General features: G+C 35.5%; 1 protein-coding gene and 1 long non-coding RNA gene across 2 annotated transcripts in view; one reads left to right on the top strand and one right to left on the bottom strand.

Annotated features, from left to right (window-relative positions):
* Positions 1-24,004, top strand: part of LOC118267158 (angiopoietin-related protein 2) — an 81,273-nt gene that overhangs the window by 56,063 nt on the left and 1,206 nt on the right. Inside the window, exons 2-7 of the mRNA XM_035580978.2 lie at positions 9,786-10,919; positions 11,098-11,326; positions 15,934-16,065; positions 22,017-22,204; positions 22,743-22,886; positions 23,719-23,843. Coding sequence (XP_035436871.2) covers positions 9,883-10,919; positions 11,098-11,326; positions 15,934-16,065; positions 22,017-22,204; positions 22,743-22,886; positions 23,719-23,843 — 1,855 coding nt within the window. The 5' untranslated portion in view covers positions 9,786-9,882. The remainder of the gene's footprint in view (positions 1-9,785; positions 10,920-11,097; positions 11,327-15,933; positions 16,066-22,016; positions 22,205-22,742; positions 22,887-23,718; positions 23,844-24,004) is intronic.
* On the bottom strand, positions 17,055-22,010 carry LOC126912458 (uncharacterized). Its single transcript, XR_007707171.1, has 2 exons — positions 19,604-22,010; positions 17,055-19,374 (listed from the first exon to the last, which is right to left on the bottom strand). It is a non-coding gene; the product is annotated as an uncharacterized LOC126912458 (long non-coding RNA).

Genomic DNA, 24,004 nt, shown 5'->3' with positions numbered 1-24,004 from the left:
AACCATTACGATATGGAAATACTCTGAATCTTGTAATTGATCTTCTTTGAGCAATTTTTTTATGATTTACTTTGTTATGAGGTAGGATTCGATGATCACTCAAGAGTGTTTTTTGTTTCTATGATAGCTTGATAGTCATATACTGCTATACTCTGAAGTCATTTAATGGTTACCTAGGCCAGTCCTTAGCAATTGTTTCCGAAACAAAATCGTTACTAAGGAATAGTTTAGGTAATCAATAATTTTGTTACGGTATGGTAGATTTTATTAGAAATTAGTTGATGCGTGCGGCTTCACGTGGATTACCTACAGGCTCACTATTTTTTTTTTCTAAATAAAAGTAACCCGAATTACTGCTGCATCTTAGCCACCCGTCAGTAAAAGCCCCGCGTAAATCGGTCCATCTATTTCAAAGATTAGCCGGAATAAAGAAAGATTAGAAAAATGACACATTGGTACTGTAACTATCACAGAATAGAGAAGTGGTAACTATCATGTTGTATTTATTGTAGTAGCTACTTATATTTATTTATTTAATCTTTAATGTACAGAATACAATTAAATAGTGGTACATAAGGTATATACCTACTCTAATTCTATCTGATTTAATCTCAGCGTGTATTAGTTGCCTAAGATGGCGCCGTGCTAAAATGTTTTTTTAAAGTCAAGTTGCAAATGCGACATTTTATTTTATGGATGATTTCTTCAATAGTCTTGTCAACCAATAGAAAGTTTTAGTATCATGTTTCGAATCCAAATATCATAAACTTTAAATTTTTTCTTATTTACATAAGAATTAATTCTTTACTTCTGTTCTTTTTAGTTGGACATTCAATAAAATGTGGTGTTTAATTTAATTAGTTTTTGTTTGTGTGATGTAGGTCTTGGTACCTAACTTGGAAAAAACTGTCCATTATTTGTATGATTCGTAACTTTTGAATGAAAAGAAATCGACGATTGGCGATTTATAGCGAAATTATACAAAAACTATATTTTAAAAACAAACCTTGCTAGGATGGGTATTTACAAAAGGCAGATGTATATACTAAAAAAAACATATTATAGATGAGTTATATAGAAACTCTTTAGATAAAATACGAAAAAATCTGTTAATTGTCGATAAAAAATATCTGCTCTTTTGCGGTTACACGTTTTTAGTATAATATTAGAAAAAACCATTAACCACTGACCGTCAGGAACACTTGAATTTTAAAGAGACAAACAGACAAAAATACGTGGAAATTCAAAGGGACTTAACTAACAAATATTGGTATATATGTAGATATTGTATACGGAATTTCAATTGAAAAAAAAATTTGATAAGGAAACGTAGGAACATTTAATTTTGAATTCAATAATCAGAGTATTATAGTTCACTTTGCAATAAGTCAGCAATAAATACTAACTGCGTATTTTTAACCAACTTCACTGGTCGAAGAAAACTGTTCCTGAACTGACGCATGTGACACGAGGTTTAGGTGATTAGAAGTGCACGAGAACAGGATTTATGTTTTTTTTTTTCAATATGTCAGATATATGAGCATGTTACACATTTTCCCATTATAAAGACATCAACGAGCGTTGTCGTTAAAGCCTACCTACTATGTGATCTCCAGGCCAACCTCGCTCAAGCTAATTACTATTGAGTACAAGATAAACATTTACTGATCGATGGTATCTTAGTTGTAACGTTTATATGGTGTAGATACTGTTATTAATTTCCATTTATTAACCCTATAAAGCGAAAGAATACTGTTTCGTTAGTAAAAATTAAGATACCATATAACAGTTGGTGTTTTCTCTACCCAACAGCAATTAGTTTAACCTGAAGATCACTTAGTAGTATGCATTTACGGCAACGCGCGTTTATGTCTTTATAGTAGGAAAATTGTAGATACATAGATATGCACATCTACCTCGTGTATCGAAAGAATTTGTATAGGTTTTGACTTGATGGACTCCGACACATCTCATGCTTTACTTCAGATCAGTTTTCGTCACCTATCATTTTCTATGAAATTATTTAAACAAAAAAAATCCGTCTGTCGCTCAATCTCTAGTATCATTAGGCTAAAACATATTATTTATTTAATTGTTCTGTACAATTACAACAGCATATAAGCAATGTCAGGCTCTAAGTATATAGTTCGAACACAGCAACAACCGGTCCCCACTACCCACATTGGCAAAGAAACTCATTTCTCAACTCACATGTAATAAAAAAAGAAAAAGAGATGGACTAATTACTCTTGCAAATTGGAAATGTTTCAACATTTCTGTGCTAACTAAACTGGAAAAAAATATGTTGGTACATATCTACATATACATATATATGTTGTACGTAAAAGGTAGAATAATAAAACTATTTTTGGCAACTTACGTGATACAATTTGAATAAGAAATTGGCGTTAGTCAAGCTTGGGTATTATTATCTAGGAAACTTTTGATATCTCTCTACTTTTTTGCATTTGCAGTGCACGATTACTTGGTTTATCAATTACGTTTGGATCATCATCATCATCGTCATCAGCCGAAAGACGTTGTAGTCCATTACTGTACCAAATCCTCACTCTTGACTCCCCCTGGTTATCACAATCTCCACGTTTGTAAGGTGGCTTAGGGATTTTTTTTTAATGAGACTAGCCCGCTACATTATCTCATATCACTGCAACTCCTGTTAGCTAGGATACAACCATGAAAACACCGAAACATTGAAGTCCGCGCGTCTCAGGGACATTAATGACTGTCTTGGATTCCGCAACGTCCGCTTACTTGGCTTTTGACTATGAAACTATGGTTTCAGGACATAATAACGTTTCGCAGATAAACAAAATAAAATATTTTTTGAGCTCTTACATTAAGCCAAACTATAGATAATTACAAATAGACACGTTGGCAATAGGTAGTTTTCAGATCATTGTAAGTATAAAGAGTTCAGTTCCATGTATTGGCAAACTATATCATTTCCTAGTTTAACCCACAATAGTGAGTAAGTTAAACACAACATGAGCACGTAACATAACAAGTCAGGCATTAAAACAATAACACATATTTCTAAAATGTTGAATGTTATGTTATATCATCAAATATATAAAATAAAAATCTTTATTACTGTGTGAACTCGCTTTCTACTTGGACAAAATAACATTTGTTCGTTCAAAATATAGATACGGAGATTTAGACACTCCTGGGTGGCAGTAACTAGTATAATTTTACAATAATTAAGTCCTTCTATCTTTGAGTGAAATTATACACCGATTTCGCCGTTCTTGCAGAATAGACACAAACATAAATACTTAGATGAACGATAAAGACTTATAAAAGAAATGCCTTTCATTGCATTAAAAACCAGCTTTAATAACTCTGTACAGACGTACAAATTGTATGCTTTATTAGTGAAGACGTTTGTTAAGGTGCGTGAGATACCGCAGAGTCACTGTTGCGTGTTCCTCGTAGAGAGAACATCGGCACAAAGTGTCTATACAAACAGACCGATGTAACTGTTACCAGTCACGCTCCGCAGGCTCCTATAACATACCACGGCTCGCTATCGACACGACTATAGCGTGAAGATGTGTCAAGAATTGCTTATGTTTCTTATTACCTATATAGCCTATATTAATACCCAATTTCAGTGCGTAATATTTGATCGAAATCATAGGCAAAGTAAAAATAATTTATTTTCAATTAGACCAGACAGGCGCGTTTGAACTCGAAACAAAAAAAAAACATTGTCAATTTGTCGGTCAGTCAACGAGGGAAGCTATCTACGCTCCAAGTTGTATTGATTCCTATGGAGAAGAACGAGCAAGATTTCGATTTAGATCGATTTTGACTTAATTACTTCTGTTGAATATCTGTCAAGAGCCTATAAAATAGGTGAATAGATATTATATCATAGATGTTATAGAACAAATATTAAAAATGGTTGTTAGGCATAGACAATCAGGTCTCTAGTTTTACATACGACGTTATCGCGTGCATCTAAGCGACTTCATAGTTTTCTTTGTAGTGATGAAGTGAACATATACTCGTAGTTTTCACTCCCAATATTCATTGTTCACGATTTCAGATGCATATTTAAGTTCAAGTTTTACTTTTTCGTTGTATTGTGTCTAGTTATGATATAGGGTTTGAATTCATTATTTTGTTCACTTCGAAGCGTCGTTGAAATTAACTAAACATTACCTACTAAGTAATACCTAAAAGAAAACTGAACTGAAAACGAGTATTTTCTTTCGTTTTTCGCCATGGAACTTTGTTATAATCCCTAAAGATCGAACTAAAGCGACGATTTCATCATATCTGTAACTTTCAAACGAGTCATGTGTGAAACTCATTAGCTAAATGCAAAAATCACGATAAGCTATCCGTTTCCTCATTGGTGTGTGAAAGGGCAGAGCGACAACAATACGTCTAACTGTTTAGATCCATATTTACATATTACAATACACGTAAGTAAATAAATACGACATGTACAATGTGTATTACGTGAGGAAGAATTAGCATCTTCAGGTGTACCGTATTGCCGATACCAACGCTTGTTGCAATATCAATTAAAAAGTGAATAAAGTTAATTAAGCAACAGCTTTAAATATCACATTTTATTCGAAAAAAATAATACAAAATAACTACACGATGTTATGTAAACTGACTTCGTAATTGTGATCTAATTTCATCTTACGCAGACGAAATGCACGAACAGTTTTCTCATGCTCTTGAAACAATGAAAATGTAGTAACCAGTAAACATTTTATAATAAGTAGTATCAAGACGCAGGTGTGCCCTATACAGGCGCATGTTGGCCATAAACCTATGAACCCGTTATTATACAAACATAAAACTGCACGTCGAGTGTAATACAAGAACATTATCGCAGCCATATTGAGTTATCATGTCACTTTAAAGGTCAGAAAGCCTCTAATATTACGTTGTCAATATTTTTTATGGGAACAACACGACCCCGCTGTTATTGTTTCTAATCCTAATTATGTTGTCAAAACAATATAGAAACGCAATCGGCAACTAGATGGTGATGTAACGTTGTAACAGAATATCTGGGTGTATCGGCAGCAGCCGCAGCCTAGACGAATGATCGGCGCTACACGCAACGCGCCGCGAACGCAGCGTACGTGGCGCGTGGGTAGCGCACAGAGCTCCTACATGGTCACACGAGGGTCAGCGTTCATTTAATCTCAAAGTCGCCGTCAAAATATTCGTACGAAATGCTTAGCTTACGACGGATATACCCACTGCTTCACACAAGGTCCCACTGTTCGAGTGCGACTCTTGTAATTCCCATGAAAATATTTGTTGTTTTTTTCTACTTATAACATACCTGGTGACATATTAGTGCTCCATTGTCGATTATATCTCAGCTAAGTTCCAACTAATTATATTTACCTAGATTCTTATAAAGTCCTTGTAGTCGACTCGACCATAACATACATCAAGCGTGTGCCTGTCGATTATAATCGTGCTGGCATACTATCTGATAAGGTGCACGCAATAACAATGAACTAGAAAACTTAATTAATTAATTGTTATTCTCACCATAATTCAAGTGTAAATTGGACAAATGTTTTTGGTAGTTAGCTGAGTTATCGCTTCAAATCACGAGATAATAAGTTGTTAATGAGGACGAAATTGTATGGTATAAAAATGTACTTCTTGTCAGTACTTTTCAATACAGATCTTTCGTGTCATTAACCATAATGATGTCATAATCTCGGTCTGTTGTCAGTCGGGAGATGTGGGAGACTCACGACTCGGTATGGGAGCCTCACGATATGGGAGACCATTCCTCATATGAGTCGTGGAATACATATTCTACTTTTTTCAGATTTTAACCGATAATAAAATAATCACGACATATGATCGTTTTTGAATAACGGTACATCTAAAATGGTATTCAAATGTACATGTAAAAACCAACATATAACATACCATATAAACATACCATTATGTTTGCTAATCTCATTCAACCAAAATCACGACTGACAATGAAGAACTGACCAAGCCGTCTTCAATAAAGATGTCCATACATTGACGACCTCAAGCTATGTATTGTTCTAACTAAACAAGCAAACAAATCTTTTCGTGATTAAGTGATTGTAATAGTGTAAAAAATTACAGTTCGTGGGACGTTGGACGTCGCGGACAGACAAAGCGAGTTGTATTACATTATGTACGGAACAAATAGAACAAAATATTCGCCTGACAATGGCCCCTCGTATGCACAAAGCGTTGCGCGGGTTGAGCGCGCAATATCACTGTCCCACACAATAACTAGGGACCATGAACCACATTTGAATCGAAGCAAAAGAATGTTCTGCCCTCGGATTAGTCCTGCACTTTAAGGAACACTACAATGTACCGCTAAACTGGACCGTGAAAGCCTGACATCGTTCGGTAAGACAAAGAATAATTGATTACTCCGAGAGCGAGGAGACCACACATACGCATTTGTGTAATTCATTCAAAAGTGCTAGCTTTTGTGTACGAATTCTCATTCTAAAAACCGTAATTTCCATCATTATCCGCGATACTATGGCAATGGGCTTATGTTACATGGGAGTCATAACTAGGAAAATGTAGGCGTTCAGCGATCAAAATCCGTGACGTTATTTCACGATGATGTTATCTGTAAAAGTCTAAACTAAAAGTGCGATATATCTAACTTGTAAGACAGAACTTGTAAAGACAAATAAGACCTCTTTGAAGAACTAATATTTAAGTCGATGCTTATCTAAGAACACGTCCATTAACGTCTAAAACAAAGAGAGAGGTGAAAGCACTAAACTACATCTAAGTAAATCTTAGGTGACGTGACATCACGCCCATTTTTACCAACGAAAGATTAGACATTGACATAATAGACATACCTAGGTAACCTAGGTTTATACTGCTTAAGTAAGAGCTCATTAATTTTCTACTAAAAAATGTATACCTATGTATCTACTGTAGCTACTTATACGCCTGCCTAAATTGTGGTTTGGTTACCCGTTAACTCAGCCTATAGGGACTGTAGGTAGTAAAATGAAGTCTTGACAACCTGCTGGGACCGGGACACTATTCTTGTGTCAAGTAAACCAACGATCAAGTATGCATTCAAGTGAAAATGTCACCTCTCTCTATCAGTATTGAGGAAATTGCTCAAGTTACTGAAGCAGTAGATAAGTGGCATAGATAATTATTATATCTACCAGAAACAACTATTCTCTAAGGCCCTGTAACCGCCATGTTTTTTTGATTGACAAGGAAACAATTTGTGCGTAGCCTACTACTAGTAAATCGAAAACAATCATTTTTATTACATTCTTGTATAATTCGAAGGCCCATTTATTTTAATTGTCAGAGATGGTTATCAATTAACAAAGCATTATATAATAACATTAATAACTAATATTCTAAATCCACCTCACACGTATTGTATAACGCAGTAACGGAACTTTATTTTACATATTATTATACAATTTTTTAGATGTTCAATAACTTAATAGGTGTGTTGATCAGATTGTGGTTTTATGAGGTAACAAACGATTGTCACGATTTTATCAAGAACTCGGTTTTGTTTACAGTTTTTTCATCACAAGTTTCTAGCTTTGAAGTTATTTTTACTGAAATTCTTTCCTTATCTGTCCGTCTGTAACCGTTATATATACTATTTTCTAGTAACCCCCTGAGGGTTACTAGACAACAGCTCAACAGCAAACTTTTCCTTAGATGAAAGTAACAAAATATACATTTGTACGTACAGATACAAACAATTATCTTTTAATTACTTATTCATCGCAATGTCTAGTTTAGTACGCAGCGTTAACAATCAACAATTGGTGAAGTATTTATGGATTACCTAACATATGTATAGGTAGTAGGTAAGTCGGTAACAACAGAACGAATCTCTGTCGAATCAAACAAGTTGGTAATTAATGTGATTGATTAACACACTAACTGTTAGCATAGGAGCCGGATTTCTGGCAAAACATTGGCATCACGCGAGCCGCGAGTAGCTACGAGTGCCTAATAGCTAACAATCTACAATCTACGTCGGCAGACAACTTACAAAATACTTCCACGTCTGTCGGCCCAGGCGGTGGGCACCAGTAGCAAACAACTACATTGAATGCTTCATTAATCAACACCAGTTCGATTTAATTTCTAGAACCATTCCCTGGAATATAGAACCTATAATGCGTTGGAAAGGAGGCAGGTGTTGCAAAATCCTCAATGCCGTTGGTTCACTTGAGCAAATGTTTCTATTTCAGGAAGTTTATTCACGTATCGGATAGGACAGGTCGTAACAGGCTATCAATTTAGTAAAGCAAACACTGCTAAAGTGGGCCGGTTGACCAAACTGCGACTTTACACTGGATTTGCATAATACCGGCCGATAGCCTCTCGCTTCACTTTAGGTCGATGTGGTGCGAGTTGCGACCGACAGTCTGTACATACATATAATATAATAACAGGTTCGTTTGTGATTTCGAAATGAATTTATGTCGGCGAGCACCTTGCTGTTCGCAAGATTAGTGCTAGCTTCGAAAGTTATAATAACTGCGATTATTGTTGCTCAAATATATTTAATTGGTTTGGAAGTCGTTCACTGTGACGGTAAAACTAAATCACGTCGTCATCGAATCTATTTCGATTCTAGTTTATAGATCCCATTATCCATTTACGTGTTTAATTATTGCTTGTTATGTAAAGTTATCAAACACATGTTGTTTGTCCTCCAACTTATAAAATTGCTTACTTGTTGGCATTTTAAGCTAAAAACTTAAAGATGAGTCAATGCTTCAGTCAAACATCAAGAAGAAAGTTGTGAGTAAATATATAAAACTTGTTTATTTCATTGACAACATCGTGATTAATAATTCCCATGTAAATGTATTACATAAATATTATATCGATTGGCCCAACGCGGCTCGCGATACCGTTCATAGGTATTTATTAACATACTAATGATGCCTAATGAATTTTGTACAAATATATTAATGATTTCCATCATTTTCCTATATTCTTGGAAATAGAAAATTTTCCTTTACATATAATATAACATGCGTTGAATGTCACTACTATTTTGTTTTGATTTATACTGTACTTGTAGCGTTGTACGACGTGTATGACGCAACCCATTATACATTATACTGTCACTGGACATAAACACACGCGTATTGTTTTTATAACACGTCAACTCTGTCAGTATTACTATCAATACTAGCTACAACTCTAATAGACGTGCCAATAGTAAAAAATAGGTACCTATGTCATCACTCACTGTTATATGATCAAACAAAATGTACCGTAGCGCGTAGACCATTTGAATGAAGTCTAACGAAAAAATTTACTATTACATAGGCTCATAAACTGGTTCGACATGACGTTTAATTTACGAAATCGCTGGAACAAATTGCTATATATTTTATAGGTTCGAACACTGTCAGAGTATCGCAAGTGTACCTAAATAACTCTTAACAAGAACTAACTTATGTTCAATGAACGTCGTGCGCCATGTCTGCATGAGTCTTAGGTCTGTGACACGATTAAACATTTTGTGGCACGCACGTAGGTAGCATGTATTTAAGGTTTCTATTTCTTTCCTTGCATAACAACTTACTATGATGCGAGATATTTCAATTTCACTAGGTTTATAGAAGTAAATAAACATAGCTACATAATTTATAATTGACTTTTGTATTGTATCTATCTTCTAAAACCCTTTATGGAGTTGATAGTACCTTGATCAAAACAGATTCTAAAACAATTCTTTCTTGTTGTTTCAGAGAGCAGTACATATTCAACGTTTTTGAAGTAATAGTGAGCACGTTAGAGACAAAACTACAAAGGATAGAGAACTTGGACAAGGCCGTCGAACATTTAATGAGGAGAGTGGAAGCGCTCGACTCGAGAGTAAATGACAACATACACAAAACTGATGCTATCATATCAAAACTGGGGAACCTCGACCTAAAACTGTTCAGCCACATAGGCCAGAGTGACGAGGAAAGCGTTACCGAAAATAGCGCTAAAAAGCAAAACGAAAATAAAAACAAGATAAGTGACGCACAGTTGCTTGACCGAAAACTGGAATCTTTGGATCAAAAAGTCTCGAACATCGACACGAAACTGGTAGGCCTTAAAAATCAGATCGACAGTAACTTTTTGCCAGTCGATGACATCAATGCCGAGGCCAGTGAAAAGAAACCTATCAATTTGAACGTAATAGAAATTGCAAAAGGTTTGAACACCGAGGTTATCAATGAAATCACTAAAGAAGTAGATCAATTGAGAAGCTCTGTATCCACAGTCGATCGAAAACTTCAGTTCCATATCAACCTCGTCTCAGAAAACTTGGGCAAAGTACTTTACATGATGGCCGATGTACACGCTGCTATAGTCGAGCCTGAAGATGCTTCAATCAATGTCAACAGTTTGTTCAAGAATCGTACAGCTACTAGTACTCAGGCTCCTATAACGGCGAAAAGTAGTAAAATAGATACCCTTGTAAATAAAATAATACCCATGATGAGTGTCTCAGAAAAAATGGATGAGGTTTGGGACGTAGTAGTCGGTACCAAGAGCTCCGTAGATGACTTAGTACCCAAGTCAGATGAACTACTCACTCAGACGCAGCGTCAGGAGCGTGCTATTGGACAAATCCACAATGATCTACGGTTAAAAACAAACCTCATCATAGAAAATTTGGATATGGTAGAAAAACGACTGAAGAAACAGGAGGACGACGTCGCGACGCTGGCTCAGCGACCGGTACCTGCTGAACTTCTGCTGGACCCAACCATCGACCGACTGGTAGAGTACGCCCCCAACCGATACAGAGTCGACGAACCCTACACCGACCCGACTACAAGCACCGTAGCAGCAACCACGATGCCGCCCTCGTCCACACTAAACAACAGGTGATATCTTTCTATTTCCAATTAAGCCTATGCGATTGTGCGATTGCTTTTGTCTGTGCGATATATTTTGCGAGCCCTAGCGATTGTGGTGTGTTACTGTTACATCCTACACTAGCGATATGTAATTAGCGATCGAGGTGTAGGGGTGTACGGTGACTAATGTTCGTGTCGCCTGCAGCCCGAGTACGAGCACGAGCACCTCCAGCACGTCGAGCACGTGGAGCTCGACGGCGGGCGCCGGCGCCACGGTGACGGTGACGCCGGCCAGCACGGCCAGCACGGGCAGCACCAGCCCGCGCCCGGCCAGCCGCAAGGGCGGGATCATCTTCCCCAGCGTCAAGAACAAACCCATCATCGGCAATAATACTTTCGCTTCGGAAATCGTCGCCAACTATAAAGACGTGAAAGTGAGTCAAAGTTACATAAAGAATATTATTACTCATTATAACACAACACACCTATCGTTGTCGCTGAACAAATCTTAAGGTGTAATTAATAAAATGTGCTAACCGTGCGAATGATATAACTCTTAGATGTAGGGATGTACCATGTGTAGTGTGGAGTCATGTTTCATAGTTTCTTAGCTATTAATCAGCGTTCATATCGACTTTGATATAAACATTTTAAACGGTTTTCTTTGGTCATCGTGATTGATGAAGAAACATCTTTTGCGTCTCTATCTGAGTATACAGTAGTTAAATGTGTTTCTGTGACGCGCGTAGTCGTCGCAGCAATATGAATCATAGCGAGAGACAAAAAGTTGATTACAAGTAGCTGGGGCAATATGTCTTAGTTAAATGGATGCTTGTCGAGATGTAGGTTGAGTGAAGTAAGGCGATTGCATTGACTAGGAGAGGGAATTGGTACAAATCAGACTGGCTAGGCGGTGGCTCGGGTATGTTTCTGTTAGTATTTAAGCTCTGTTGTCGGAATTTTAATCAGCGCCCGTCGGTCTGGTTGTGCGCAACTCGTACAGTCTCCGATACACTACCATTTACGTCTCCCGGTGAAGCAATAAGGAACACAAAATGCTGTGCAATACACGCTCTGGTATGCAGTTACCGGAACATACATTCGGACTAAACGCGTATAAAGTTAATAGGTATTGCTCGTATAACTTAACTAACTTGTACCTGTATATAACGTTCGATGTCTACTGTTTAGAAGCAGTGTTTGCGTCTGTAACAAACAAAGTAGCTATCAAATCATGGACACGAACAAGTGTTAATGAAATGACTAGAAATGGTATATACGTATAACGAACCAAAAATTTGTAATTTAGGTCCCAAGTCCATATCCTACAGTTCAACATGGCCAACCAAAAAGTATGTAAAAATTACGCAAAAACAAAACATTAAAGACGTTTAAAAATTGTTGGCTCATAAGTAAACTTCGCAAGAGCGAAGCTTTGCAATTGGTGCGTTGCTGTCATCGAAAAAGCGCCAAGTTGAGACTCGCGACATTTCCGTGCAAGGAAAGTTGCGTGGCTCTCATTACGTAAATCTGGTTCGGCATCGCACTCATACACACTGGGGCCACGCTTTCCGCGGCTTTGTGAGCGCCCGCGCAAAAACCTGCCGTTCTCACCACGCGACAATTACCAATGATTACAAGTGTTTATTGTTCTTCGCGTACGAGAACTGACGGTTATGTGGAGCTGCATGATGCAACGTTTTATAACATGTTTACCTATCGCACACGACTTGCACCTGTGCAAAAAATGTCGCTCCAAATACTTACGTTATGTTACGAACGCAATCGAATGCTTGCATTGTGCTTACCGTTTGCTCGCAACAATTCCGAAATACTCGGCATTTCTTACAGTACTGCAACTATGTATAACTTAACTACGTATTGTATAAGGCGTGTTTTATTGTTATACTTCTTAGATTTGGCCACATGAGCGTGCGATATTTGAAGGATAAATTAAATTGACCGGAATAGGTGTGTAGAGATATCTATTAAAAATGTTAACAAAAAAATCGATATAATATAAACGTATACCTATTGCAACCAAAGTAATTAATAAGTATTCGATACCTACACATAATCTACATGAAACGGCATTTATTTCAACTGTAGCAGGTTGCTGTGATTTCGCAACTTACCTAAGTTAAGGTAAGTCATTAATTTTGCGAATTAACTTCCTGTACAGGTTGAACACCCACATAAACTCTGTTGAAACTTCAATACATTTACAAGCAGGCATTACAGTTGGGCAGGTGACTGAATAAATATTATTTTAGTACCCTGGCATCTAAACTAAACTAGACATAACAGAGCGAGTTAACTTTCCTAATCTTAGATTGTTATTGTGTCGTATTAACTTTATAGGCGTAAACTGCCAATTAGGTTCTTATTACAACCAAGTCTATGAAATTAAGTATATACAGAGTGTAAACGGAACGCTACCAAAAAACACTAAAATTATTTTTTTTATAAGGTCAGTCGTTTTTGTTTTCGCGTTATTTATGCAACATCAGCCTTTAGTAGTTGTTCATTATTCAAAAAAAATTAAGCTCGTTTTTACCAACATCTGTTTTCGGCGTTTCCCTCTTCACCCTGTATAAATATTTGTGTATTAAACCTAAACCAATCCTTTCTACCGTTTCAAAAGGCCACAAGTTGTTCCAAGTTGAATGTTTTATGAAATAAAGAAGAGCCATTACCTTAACAACGTTTATGACAAGAACTTGTTCAACATATATTCAAGTATCAAACTTATAGGCCCATTATACAATCAAACACGTATCATTGAATAGCAGAGATCATTAAGATAGAAAAGAACATCTTGTTAACAAATTACTTGAAGTCCTACTTACCGCGGTATTGTAACAATGACATCTGATAATGTAGTCGGCACCACTCGGCACCGACAGATCGTGACCGCCTTGTCAGTCGAAATGATGAAAACAAACCTCCACTTTCATTTTCCCCGTGGGCTGCAGCTGTATAACCGAAGACTGTATTAGGTACGCTTATGCAAATCAAAATAATATCTATAAATCAACGACTGCACCATAGCGAGGCATAGATAGTGCATTATGATTTGTAACCACAAGCCTTACCGTGAAACAGGAAGTCATTTCCCTATAATGCACCGCTTAAGACATCACTCAGTAAATCGTAACAAACTTCTTGAAAGTTCCTAGAAACGTACGAGTAGAGGCACCCCAATGGTTGTGTCTAACTCGTTTCATTTACTCAAACTTAATTCTAATCATTTACCAATAATACCAACCAACCAACCAGGGAGCTATGTGTCTGTCCTACCATTGTATTTGTTCCAAAATATGGCATGAACTTTAAACGCGCATCAAAATTAGCCAACAACTCGTCTATTGTCAGGAAGTCACGTTAAGAAAATTCACCTTTGAGCTTCGACTTATGTCACTCATTGAAGTTACCGCATTTCTGATAGATACAAAGTAGGCTTTAACTATGAGATATTTTGATTACATGCATACTTTATAAACTTTTGTATCGTATCCTTTTGAAACCCATAGATTCTTCCAAACTTATTATTTTATCATGTTAATTATGGTCAAAATGTTGCCAAACAGTTGGCTAACAAACAAGACAAGAGTTTGCAACGAAAGCGACAGATTGTGACAAAAGCATTTTGACGGCTATTGTAAAGTGTACGGTCAGTTAATTAATTACACTGTCACACTGTCACATTACACGTCCAACTAGCAACTACTTACTAGTGATAAATTAATGACTTAGGTCCGCGTCCACTGCTAACGAACCAACACATCATGATATATGAAATAGAATTTGAAGAATGACTGTCTGTCTCTCAAACTGCTATCAGATTCGTTTTGTCTTACGACGATTTCTATCTTGGTTTAAATGAGTTATTTGTTGATTAGATACTTCATAATATAAATATTAACACTCAGCTCTATTTTCATTTTCTTGAATTGACTTTTCCAAGGAAGATAATTGAAATAACTTTTTAGATGTAGTTTCTACGTGCCATATTTGCATGATAAGGTTACTAAGTTTAAATATGAAACGATTGCTAAACATAGTTTCTAGAGTGTAAGTACCTAATTATTGTGTCGTTAAGTGATTTGGTCGATAGTTCAATACTGAGAAGGCAGTTAGACAACAAAATCATACGGTGCGGTGTAGCAATCCTGACTGCTATATTGTATGTACATAGATATTAATGAACCGTCAGTTGAACAGTCTGTAAATGCCAACGTAATTGACATTCCAGAAACTGAATGAGTTCCAAAGATTTACAAAAATGGATGTAAGTATTTCATATGAAAGTGGTGCGTACCTGACTGTATGTAACATCAAATTTTTTTTGGTTATTTAGGTATTGTTAGGAAGTACTTTTTATCCTATTTATATGTATATGTATATTTTCCTGTTGTTTACAAGCGCGGTACTTGCTTTGATAGTTTTGTCTCGATATGCAGGTACTTAAACATGGCGACATGACAAGTAAGTCGGTCGGTACTACTGAGACACTCGCGACACTTAGCTACCATAAACGGAAAATTACAATAGCGACAAACAATCGAAGAAAACGGTACTTAGACAAATGGCAATTATTGAGAAAGTTCCAAACAGGCCGGTACCGTAATCAATCTCCCTGTAAAACTAAAAGGGAAAGAAAGTTATTAATATTGCGTAACGATATACATAACGTAGCATTAAAATTGATGGCATTGTTTGAGCAGTACTAAAGGTTTGGTACACGCCTCGTGCCATTCCAACGGTTATTCTTTATTATGCACAATGAAATAATGTGAGTTATCATTCCGAAGGCATCGCGAATATAATATACGCCTATGCGAATAGAATGTTATAAGGCGTTGCACATTTACATTTATTTACAACGAGCACGGGCCGCACTGCAGATCATTTCCGCAACTTCGAGATAGCTAAAATTAATGCAGTGATCTTACCTAATAAGTGCTGCGCTTACACGCTATGTGCCAATGTGTATCTGGTGTTTAGGGCGTATCTATAATGACGTTTGATATTTTTCCAGGGGTACTCGTGCGTGGACCTGATGAACGGCGGCATGCGTGAGTCTGGAGTGTACTACCTGCAGATTAGAGGAACAACCTACTGGTTCCTGAAGGTCTTCTGCGAGCAGAATGTTGCTGACGGAGGATGGACTGTGAGTTGCACACTGTTACCCAAGTACACCTTTCTCTGTGAAGTGCCACTTGGTGCCTCAACAAACATGCCCTTGTTGAGAGGCACTACTAGTGGCGCTTTCGTAATGTTCGTACGTCTATGTGATCATGTGGTTTTCGAAATCCGACACGATAACGGATAAACTTTCTTAATGTATATTACCTTGACTTCTCATCTTACTCTGTTGAGATTATTACTTACTAAATGAAATTTTTAAAGGTAGCAGAAATAGGCCCTAATTAGCCACTTGAATGGAACTTCTTACTTGTCAGGTAGGTACTCGATCTCTGACCAAAGACTAAAGTCTCGTAGGTTAAAAACACCGTTATTTTTGCTGTATATATTATATTTCGATTTAATTCGTTGTGAGATCCAAGACAGCGGTCAATATCCCTGCGACGCGCTGGACTTCAATATTTCGGTGTTGTCATGGTTGTAATCTACTGTGGATCATGACTTACCGGAGTTACAGCGTTTTGTGAGGTTATGACAGACTCTCACTGGCAGTCTTCGCGAGGGGGACTTGGTCGCAAAGGTTTATCCGGTCTCCCAGACTTAGGCCGACACAGATGTGCTCCTGGGTTTTTAGTGGGTTCTCCTGGAGAGTCCCATATATCCCTCTCGTCCACCGACTGAAGGACGATACATTAAGTATTTTTCCTAGAGTGGAAAACAGGGTACTCTATAACTAGTATCCCCTAGTTAGGTCACCTAAACCCAATCTTGGCCGTGGAGAACAAAACGTAAATATCAAATGAAAACGTATTTTATCTTATAGTATTAAAGTCATGTTTTATTTGCCCAAGGTTGAATCGAATGCACGATTATGATTTGATGGTTGACAATCAGTTTATTCACATACCTATAGGTGGGTAAATATTATGTGAATATACGTAGATTATACTTCCTCAATTTTCGTAACAATAGAAACTGCAATCAAAATTCAACAGTGACTAATTAAAAAATGAATTGCTCATAGAAGAAAAAAAATATTTATTCTTAAATACACACAGATATTACAAAGAAGCAGTGGTTGAATCAACAATATCTTAATTTTGGTGGAGCGCTTTGTTTACATAAATAGCATTTTAGCATAATACATAGGTAGATACATGTTATTTTAAATACACTGAATAGTTATAAATCGAAGAGACGCTGAAGGATGGTTAAGGTACATCTACGCTAGGAGAGCGGAGCACGGGCGGATCCCTTTATGTTCGTCATAAACCGACAACAGGCGGAACGCAGCCGAGCACGAACGAAATGCTCGCTAGCGCGCTCGTTCGAGGCTTGTAAGTTGGTCCACACTAGACGAATTTTGTTCGGCTCGTGCTCGGTTCGTCTAGCGTAGACGTACCTTTATGTTTTTAAAGACGCTCATGTATTTTATACTATTAATTAGGTAAACATAACAGCTAATTTCTAGGTACTACTTATCAATTAATGTAGTGCAAAAACAATCTGTTCTATTGAATCTTGGCTGCTGTTAAACATATTTATAAAGATACATTTTCATATAATTATGTATATCATACCCAAACTCGGAACAATAATGTGTCGATCACACAATTGAATGCGGGAATTAAGCCCGTGTGTGACACATTGCACAGGAGCCGGTTGCCAACCCACTGTGCCAATCCTACGGTCAATTTCCATTACCCTTCAATATTCCACCTTAAAATACATCATCATCATCATCATTATACATACATAATTATGCCATAATATCACATAACATTAATTTCGATAATTTTATAGGGATGACGATAATTTTTTTAGTATTGTCATCTTCTCAATAACAGAATATATTGTCGTCTTTTTTTTATGGAGTCAAACTTTCGCCGATAGTCACATCTTAGTATTTTATACTGAGCGATGGCGAGCTCCCGTATTTCTAAATTTTAGTTCAATATAGGTATACCTATCTATTTTTTTTTATTACGACAAATAAGTGCATCTCTAATATTTTTTCATTACCAGACTGACGGATAGTTTAATTTTCATACCGTAAGCTCATCCCTATTTTTTGTGCCAAAGTTATTCTTTATAGGTACATTATTTAGACATCACATTTTTAAAATGATTCATACGTTGCCTTGAATTTAAATATACTGTCGAAAGACACGGTTATCGATCATACTCGACCATAATTCAAAAATATCAATAGATTAATTATTAAATGCGTACATACATAGAGGATGAAATAGAAACTTGGTACATATTTAAATTATAAGTAGACGTAAATATGAACCTATTACATATAAATCTTAGTATCTAGACATTACATTACACTATTCCTAAAACTGGGCTGTCGTCTGTCCACACTGACTTCATCTGAAGTATTAAATACAAATATAATTCTAGATGGATATACGTAAATATTCTAAGTAATATTTTTATAATAACTATCGTGAAACAATACATGCTAAATTAATTAAAACTCGGTTGTCGTCTGTCCACACTGACTTCATCTGAAATATTAAATACAAATAGGTATAATTCTAGATGGATATACGTAAATATTCTGAGTAATATTTTTAAAATAACTATCGTGAGACAATACATGCTAAATTAATTAAAACTCGGTTGTCGTCTGTCCACACTGACTTCATCAGAAGTATTAAATACAAATATAATTCTAGATGGATACCTATATGTAAATATTCTAAGTAATATTTTTATAATAACTGTCGTGAGACATGCTAAATTAATTAAACCTCGGTTGTCGTCTTAAAATAACGGTTTACACCGTTATTTTAAGTAATGATATCCTTATCGAGAAAATGTTAGAAATGAATAAATGAATGAATGAAGGAATAATGAAAGAATGCAATATAATGTAGATGATTACCCAACATACTAGCGATGTAAGTATGCTTAAATATGAACCTATTATTAGTAAACTTTAATATTTACATATTATATAATATAATTCTAGAAGGATATATATAATTATACAAAGTAATGATGACTTATATATCCTTACCAAGAAAATTTTAATTTAAATGCAATATAATACAGATGGATACCTATAATATCTAATAGAGATGTTGGTATGCATAAATATTATCCTATTAATATTATTTCTTAGTATTTACACATTAATTTTAAAACCTTATTTCTAACACTACGCTTTCTGTCTGTTTGTTCCTAGTGTATTCATATGTAGTATTAACTACATTTATACATAATTCTAGAATACATGTAAATATACTAAGTGATGATGATTTATAGGTATATCCTTACCAAGAAAAAAATAATTTAAATGCAATATAATACAGATGGATACCTATATATATAATATTCTAGCGATGCCTATATTAGATTTTTTAGTATTTACGCATTAATTCTAACACTACGCTTTCTGTCTGTTTGTTCCTAGTGTATTCATATGTAGTATTGGCTACATATTATATGTAATTCTAGAATACATGTAAATATACTAAGTGATGATGATTTATAGGTATAACCTTACCAAGAAAAAAATAATTTTAATGCAATATAATACAGATGGATACCTATATATATAATATTCTAGCGATGCCTATATTACATTTTTTTAGTATTTACGCATTAATTCTAAAACTACGCTTTCTGTCTGTTTGTTCCTAGTGTATTCATATGTAGTATTAACTACATACATATATAATTCTAGAATACATGTAAATATACTAGGTGATGATGATTTATATATCCTTACCAAGAAAAAAATAATTTAAATGCGATATAATACAGATGGATACCTATATATCTAATAGAGATGTTGGTATGCATAAATATTAACCTATTAATAGTATTTCTTAGTATTTACACATTAATTTTAAAACCTTATTTCTAACACTACGCTTTCTGTCTGTTTGTTCCTAGTGTATTCATATGTAGTATTGGCTACATATTATATGTAATTCTAGAATACATGTAAATATACTAAGTGATGATGATTTATAGGTATATCCTTACCAAGAAAAAAATAATTTAAATGCAATATAAAACAGATGGATACCTAAGTATACCGGGTGACTGGTGAAATAGGCTCAATACTTATAGAGAGTACTCGGTACTCGATTCTCGTTAACTTGATATAAAAAATAGGTGCTTAATTTTTTATCGAAATGTCTCTAAAAATAAGTGAAATTGGGATAGGTCTCGATGTAGGTAGGCAACAGCTGTACAGTGTAGGTACCTATGTATTCTGTGTTGATAGCGCGCTGCGCAACCCAGGCGTCCGTGCGGTGTCCAAGTATCCCGCAGTTAAATAAATAAATACTGGACTCTCGGTGTACTGTGTACGAAGTTTACTAAGAAGTTATTTAATATTTCATATTTTTGTTATTTTATTTCATGATATATGTTCGTATACTATCACGTCCTCAAATATTGAACGTATCTCACCAGTCAGTCTGTATATTAAATATTATAGCGATGTTGGTTTGCATAAATATAAACCTATTAATAGTACCTATTTCTTAGTATTTACACATAAATTTTAAAACCTTATTTCTAACACTACGCTTTCTGTCTGTCTGTTCCCAGTGGATTTTTTATAACTATATTATATGTAATTCTAAAAGGATATAATATGTAATTATATCTACAAAGTACCTAATGATGAGAGAAAATTTTAATTTAAATGCAATATAATATAGATGGATACCGAACTATAACGGTAAAATAAATAAATAAAAATGAATAGAATTCAAAGAGTGAATAGACACAGGAATGGGGTGAATAGATGTTAGGACATTTTCCCAACGTTAATTCATCCCTCTTCTGTATGTATTAACCCCTCGGATTCTTTTCAGTCTGTTTTACGGTATATGACTAGCATATACATAGACTTGATAATAATTTAGCTAAGTATGTATGTCAGTTCTATAACAAAACTTTGTATTTTTTCAAAAATCGATTTAGACAACTTAAACTAAGAAATTAAGAATACACTTAGCTTTAGGTAACTAACTTTGACCTACGTATTCCTTAACAAATTGTGAGGATGAATAATTACACTTATGATGATGTTACGACCTAAATATTATAACAATACCTTACTGCCACACTCAGAGACATTTAATGATTACTTAAACTATTCCTTAGTAACCATTTTGTATTGAAAACAATTGTTAAGGATTGGGTTAAGTAACGTAACCATTAAATGACTCTGAGTACGGCAGTTAGTAAGATAAGTAAAAATAACGGTTTATTACCGCCAACATACTGAGGAAAGCTGTGACTCGAAACTAGTAGATCTTTTCTCAGTATATTTGCGTGAGTAATCCGTTCTTTTTAGTTAATGTAGTATATCTCACGATAGTAATTATAAAAATACCTAAGTATCTCTAAGCAGTAGATGTAATATACAATTATGAAAATATCTCTAGTTTTACCTGTACAATTTTTTTTAAATAGCAATTAGCAATGCAAAGTTTCTAAATTTTATTACAAAATATTCCAAGATAAATACTTTCTAAGCTATTTTTCTGCGTTTACCCTATAACTGTAAGAACTTGTAAGCAACGTAATAGATTTTTGAATACTAGCATAACATTACCTACTAATAATAAATACCTATAGGTACCTACTAACTACCTCACTCATTCTATCAAAAACACTATGAGTTTACCAATCCTTTTGCTTTTCCTAATAAGACCAGATTATCCACCCTACCCCCTAGCCCTCTATCAATTAGACCTATTTCGAAGACCACTGAATCACACAGATCCATAAAAAAGCTACAAGAAAAAACTCGCAAGGAGTTTATGCTGAGCACCGAATGCTTCTATCAAACATAACATAATTATAACGCCATTTCATCCCGAAGGAGAAGGCGGTGCACGTTGCACTTATATAACGTAGCGTCTGCTTTAACCAGTTAATGAGTTCTATCATCCTATGTATTGGGTACAACGATAAATCCTTCTTTCCGTCGATCAGGTGATACACCGTCGTGACGACTACGGGGTACCCGCGGAAAACTTCAATCGAGATTGGAACGATTACAAGAACGGGTTCGGTGACCCCAGCAAAGAATTCTGGTTGGGTAACGAAAACATCTACATGTTGACCAACAATGATGACTACATGCTTAGAGTGGAACTTGAAGATTTCGACGGGAATAAGAGGTAAGATCGAAGTCAGTAGACAGTCATCAAACTACCCCACACAGTCAAAATGTCCAATAGATATTTGACCTTGTTGCAAAACAATACAGTTGAAAATCTAATAAGGAGATTGATAGTTTGATGTGCTGTTAAATGCTGAAATGTCGGTGGTGATTCCAACGCTCAATAATATGTACCATCGTAGGTGTTGCGTGGGTGAATATACTTACTTAGTTTTATCACCTGCTTTGTCATCACTACAGTTGATTGAGTGTTATATAGTACGACATTAACCTAATAAGCTAGTACTTCAATTGGCTGATTGCGAGACTAGATCAGTAACGATCTGTTTTTTTATATGACATCACACCCTAGCTACATAGAACGTTCTAGAGTTACAACTGTTAAAAGCACAGACTACTGACATGGAATTGCTATTCCATAGTTTAGCCTGAGTAATATTCATGCCATGGTTTACCATTTAGCCTGAGTATTATTAGTTACCATTATACTTAGAAGATCATCAGACATTTGTGATAACAGTGAATCTTCGATACAGGTACGCACAGTATTCGCACTTCAAGATTTACTCTGAAGCGGAATACTACAAGCTGGAGATTGATGGTTACGAGGGCAACGCTGGTGACTCTCTCAACGACCCTTGGTACGGCTCCAACAACAGCCCCTTCTCTACATACAACAGGTATGTACCCTGACTTTTTTACTTCTTATACTTTGACAGATGGATCGTCTGATGGTATGGTAAGCAATCTGCGCCGCCCATAGGTGCTACAAGTGCCCCTGCCAACCTTTAGAGGAGGGTAGGATTAGGTCTCCGGTAACCTTACTCATTCATACGGCGAAACACAACACAAACGTTGTTTCACGCCATTTTTCTGTGAGGTCGTGGTATCAATCCAGTCGAGCCTATTTAACTATTTATATTGCAGCTCTACTCTCCTAGCTCATCATTATGAATAAATTAATTAAGACATTTGAATAACATTATATTAGATACTAGAACCTTGTGCAAAAGTAAATGTATATAATAGGTAAGTAGTTAGTAGATAGAATACATGCTGAGACATAATAAATGCAATATGAAAATACAAGTAGGTATTAATTACATTAAAGTATAAATGTTAGTAATAAGTTTGTTAGGTGTTTAACCATAGATTTACAATAGGTACATAGTCATCAACACCATGTTAGTTTTTCCGAAATAGAAATAAAGAGTAACTACAACATTAACATTGGAGTTCACATTTTACACACAGAATACACATTGATAAAATATATATGTTACACATACAGGTTAATCCTCACATAATAATATAAGCATTATTATAATAATTAGTAAAATGTTAAAACTTATTCTATGTTAATTCTTAGCATTTTGCTAGAATACAGAAAACCAGCTACCTGTTTATATAAGCCATAATCTATTGACGACGCATATGTAGAACAAAGAGTTAAAAATTCTATCCATACAATCTTTTTATTTTTATTATACGCCTATTTTCTGTTCCTAACAGGGATAATGACAGATCGTCGCTGAATTGCGCGTCCATGCTCAAGGGAGGATGGTGGTGGAAGTCCTGCGGCAGAGGTCTGAACGGCCTCTACTTGCACGACCCTCAGGACCTCACTGCCAGACAAGGTGACATACAAATATATACATACTTTTTAACATTATACGAGTACAATGAGTAGCTTAACAATAAATGTTACCACTGCTCTAAATTAGTTATGTAGAAGAATTGAAAATATATGTTTGGTGTAAGTTTGTGTACCTATGCGCCTATATAACTTGAATGTGTT

This window comes from Spodoptera frugiperda, chromosome 25 (genome assembly GCF_023101765.2).
Source record: "Spodoptera frugiperda isolate SF20-4 chromosome 25, AGI-APGP_CSIRO_Sfru_2.0, whole genome shotgun sequence".
NCBI lineage: Eukaryota > Metazoa > Arthropoda > Insecta > Lepidoptera > Noctuidae > Spodoptera > Spodoptera frugiperda.
The sequence above is the reverse complement of the archived record's forward strand: the minus strand, read 5'-3'. Positions and strand labels throughout refer to the sequence as shown.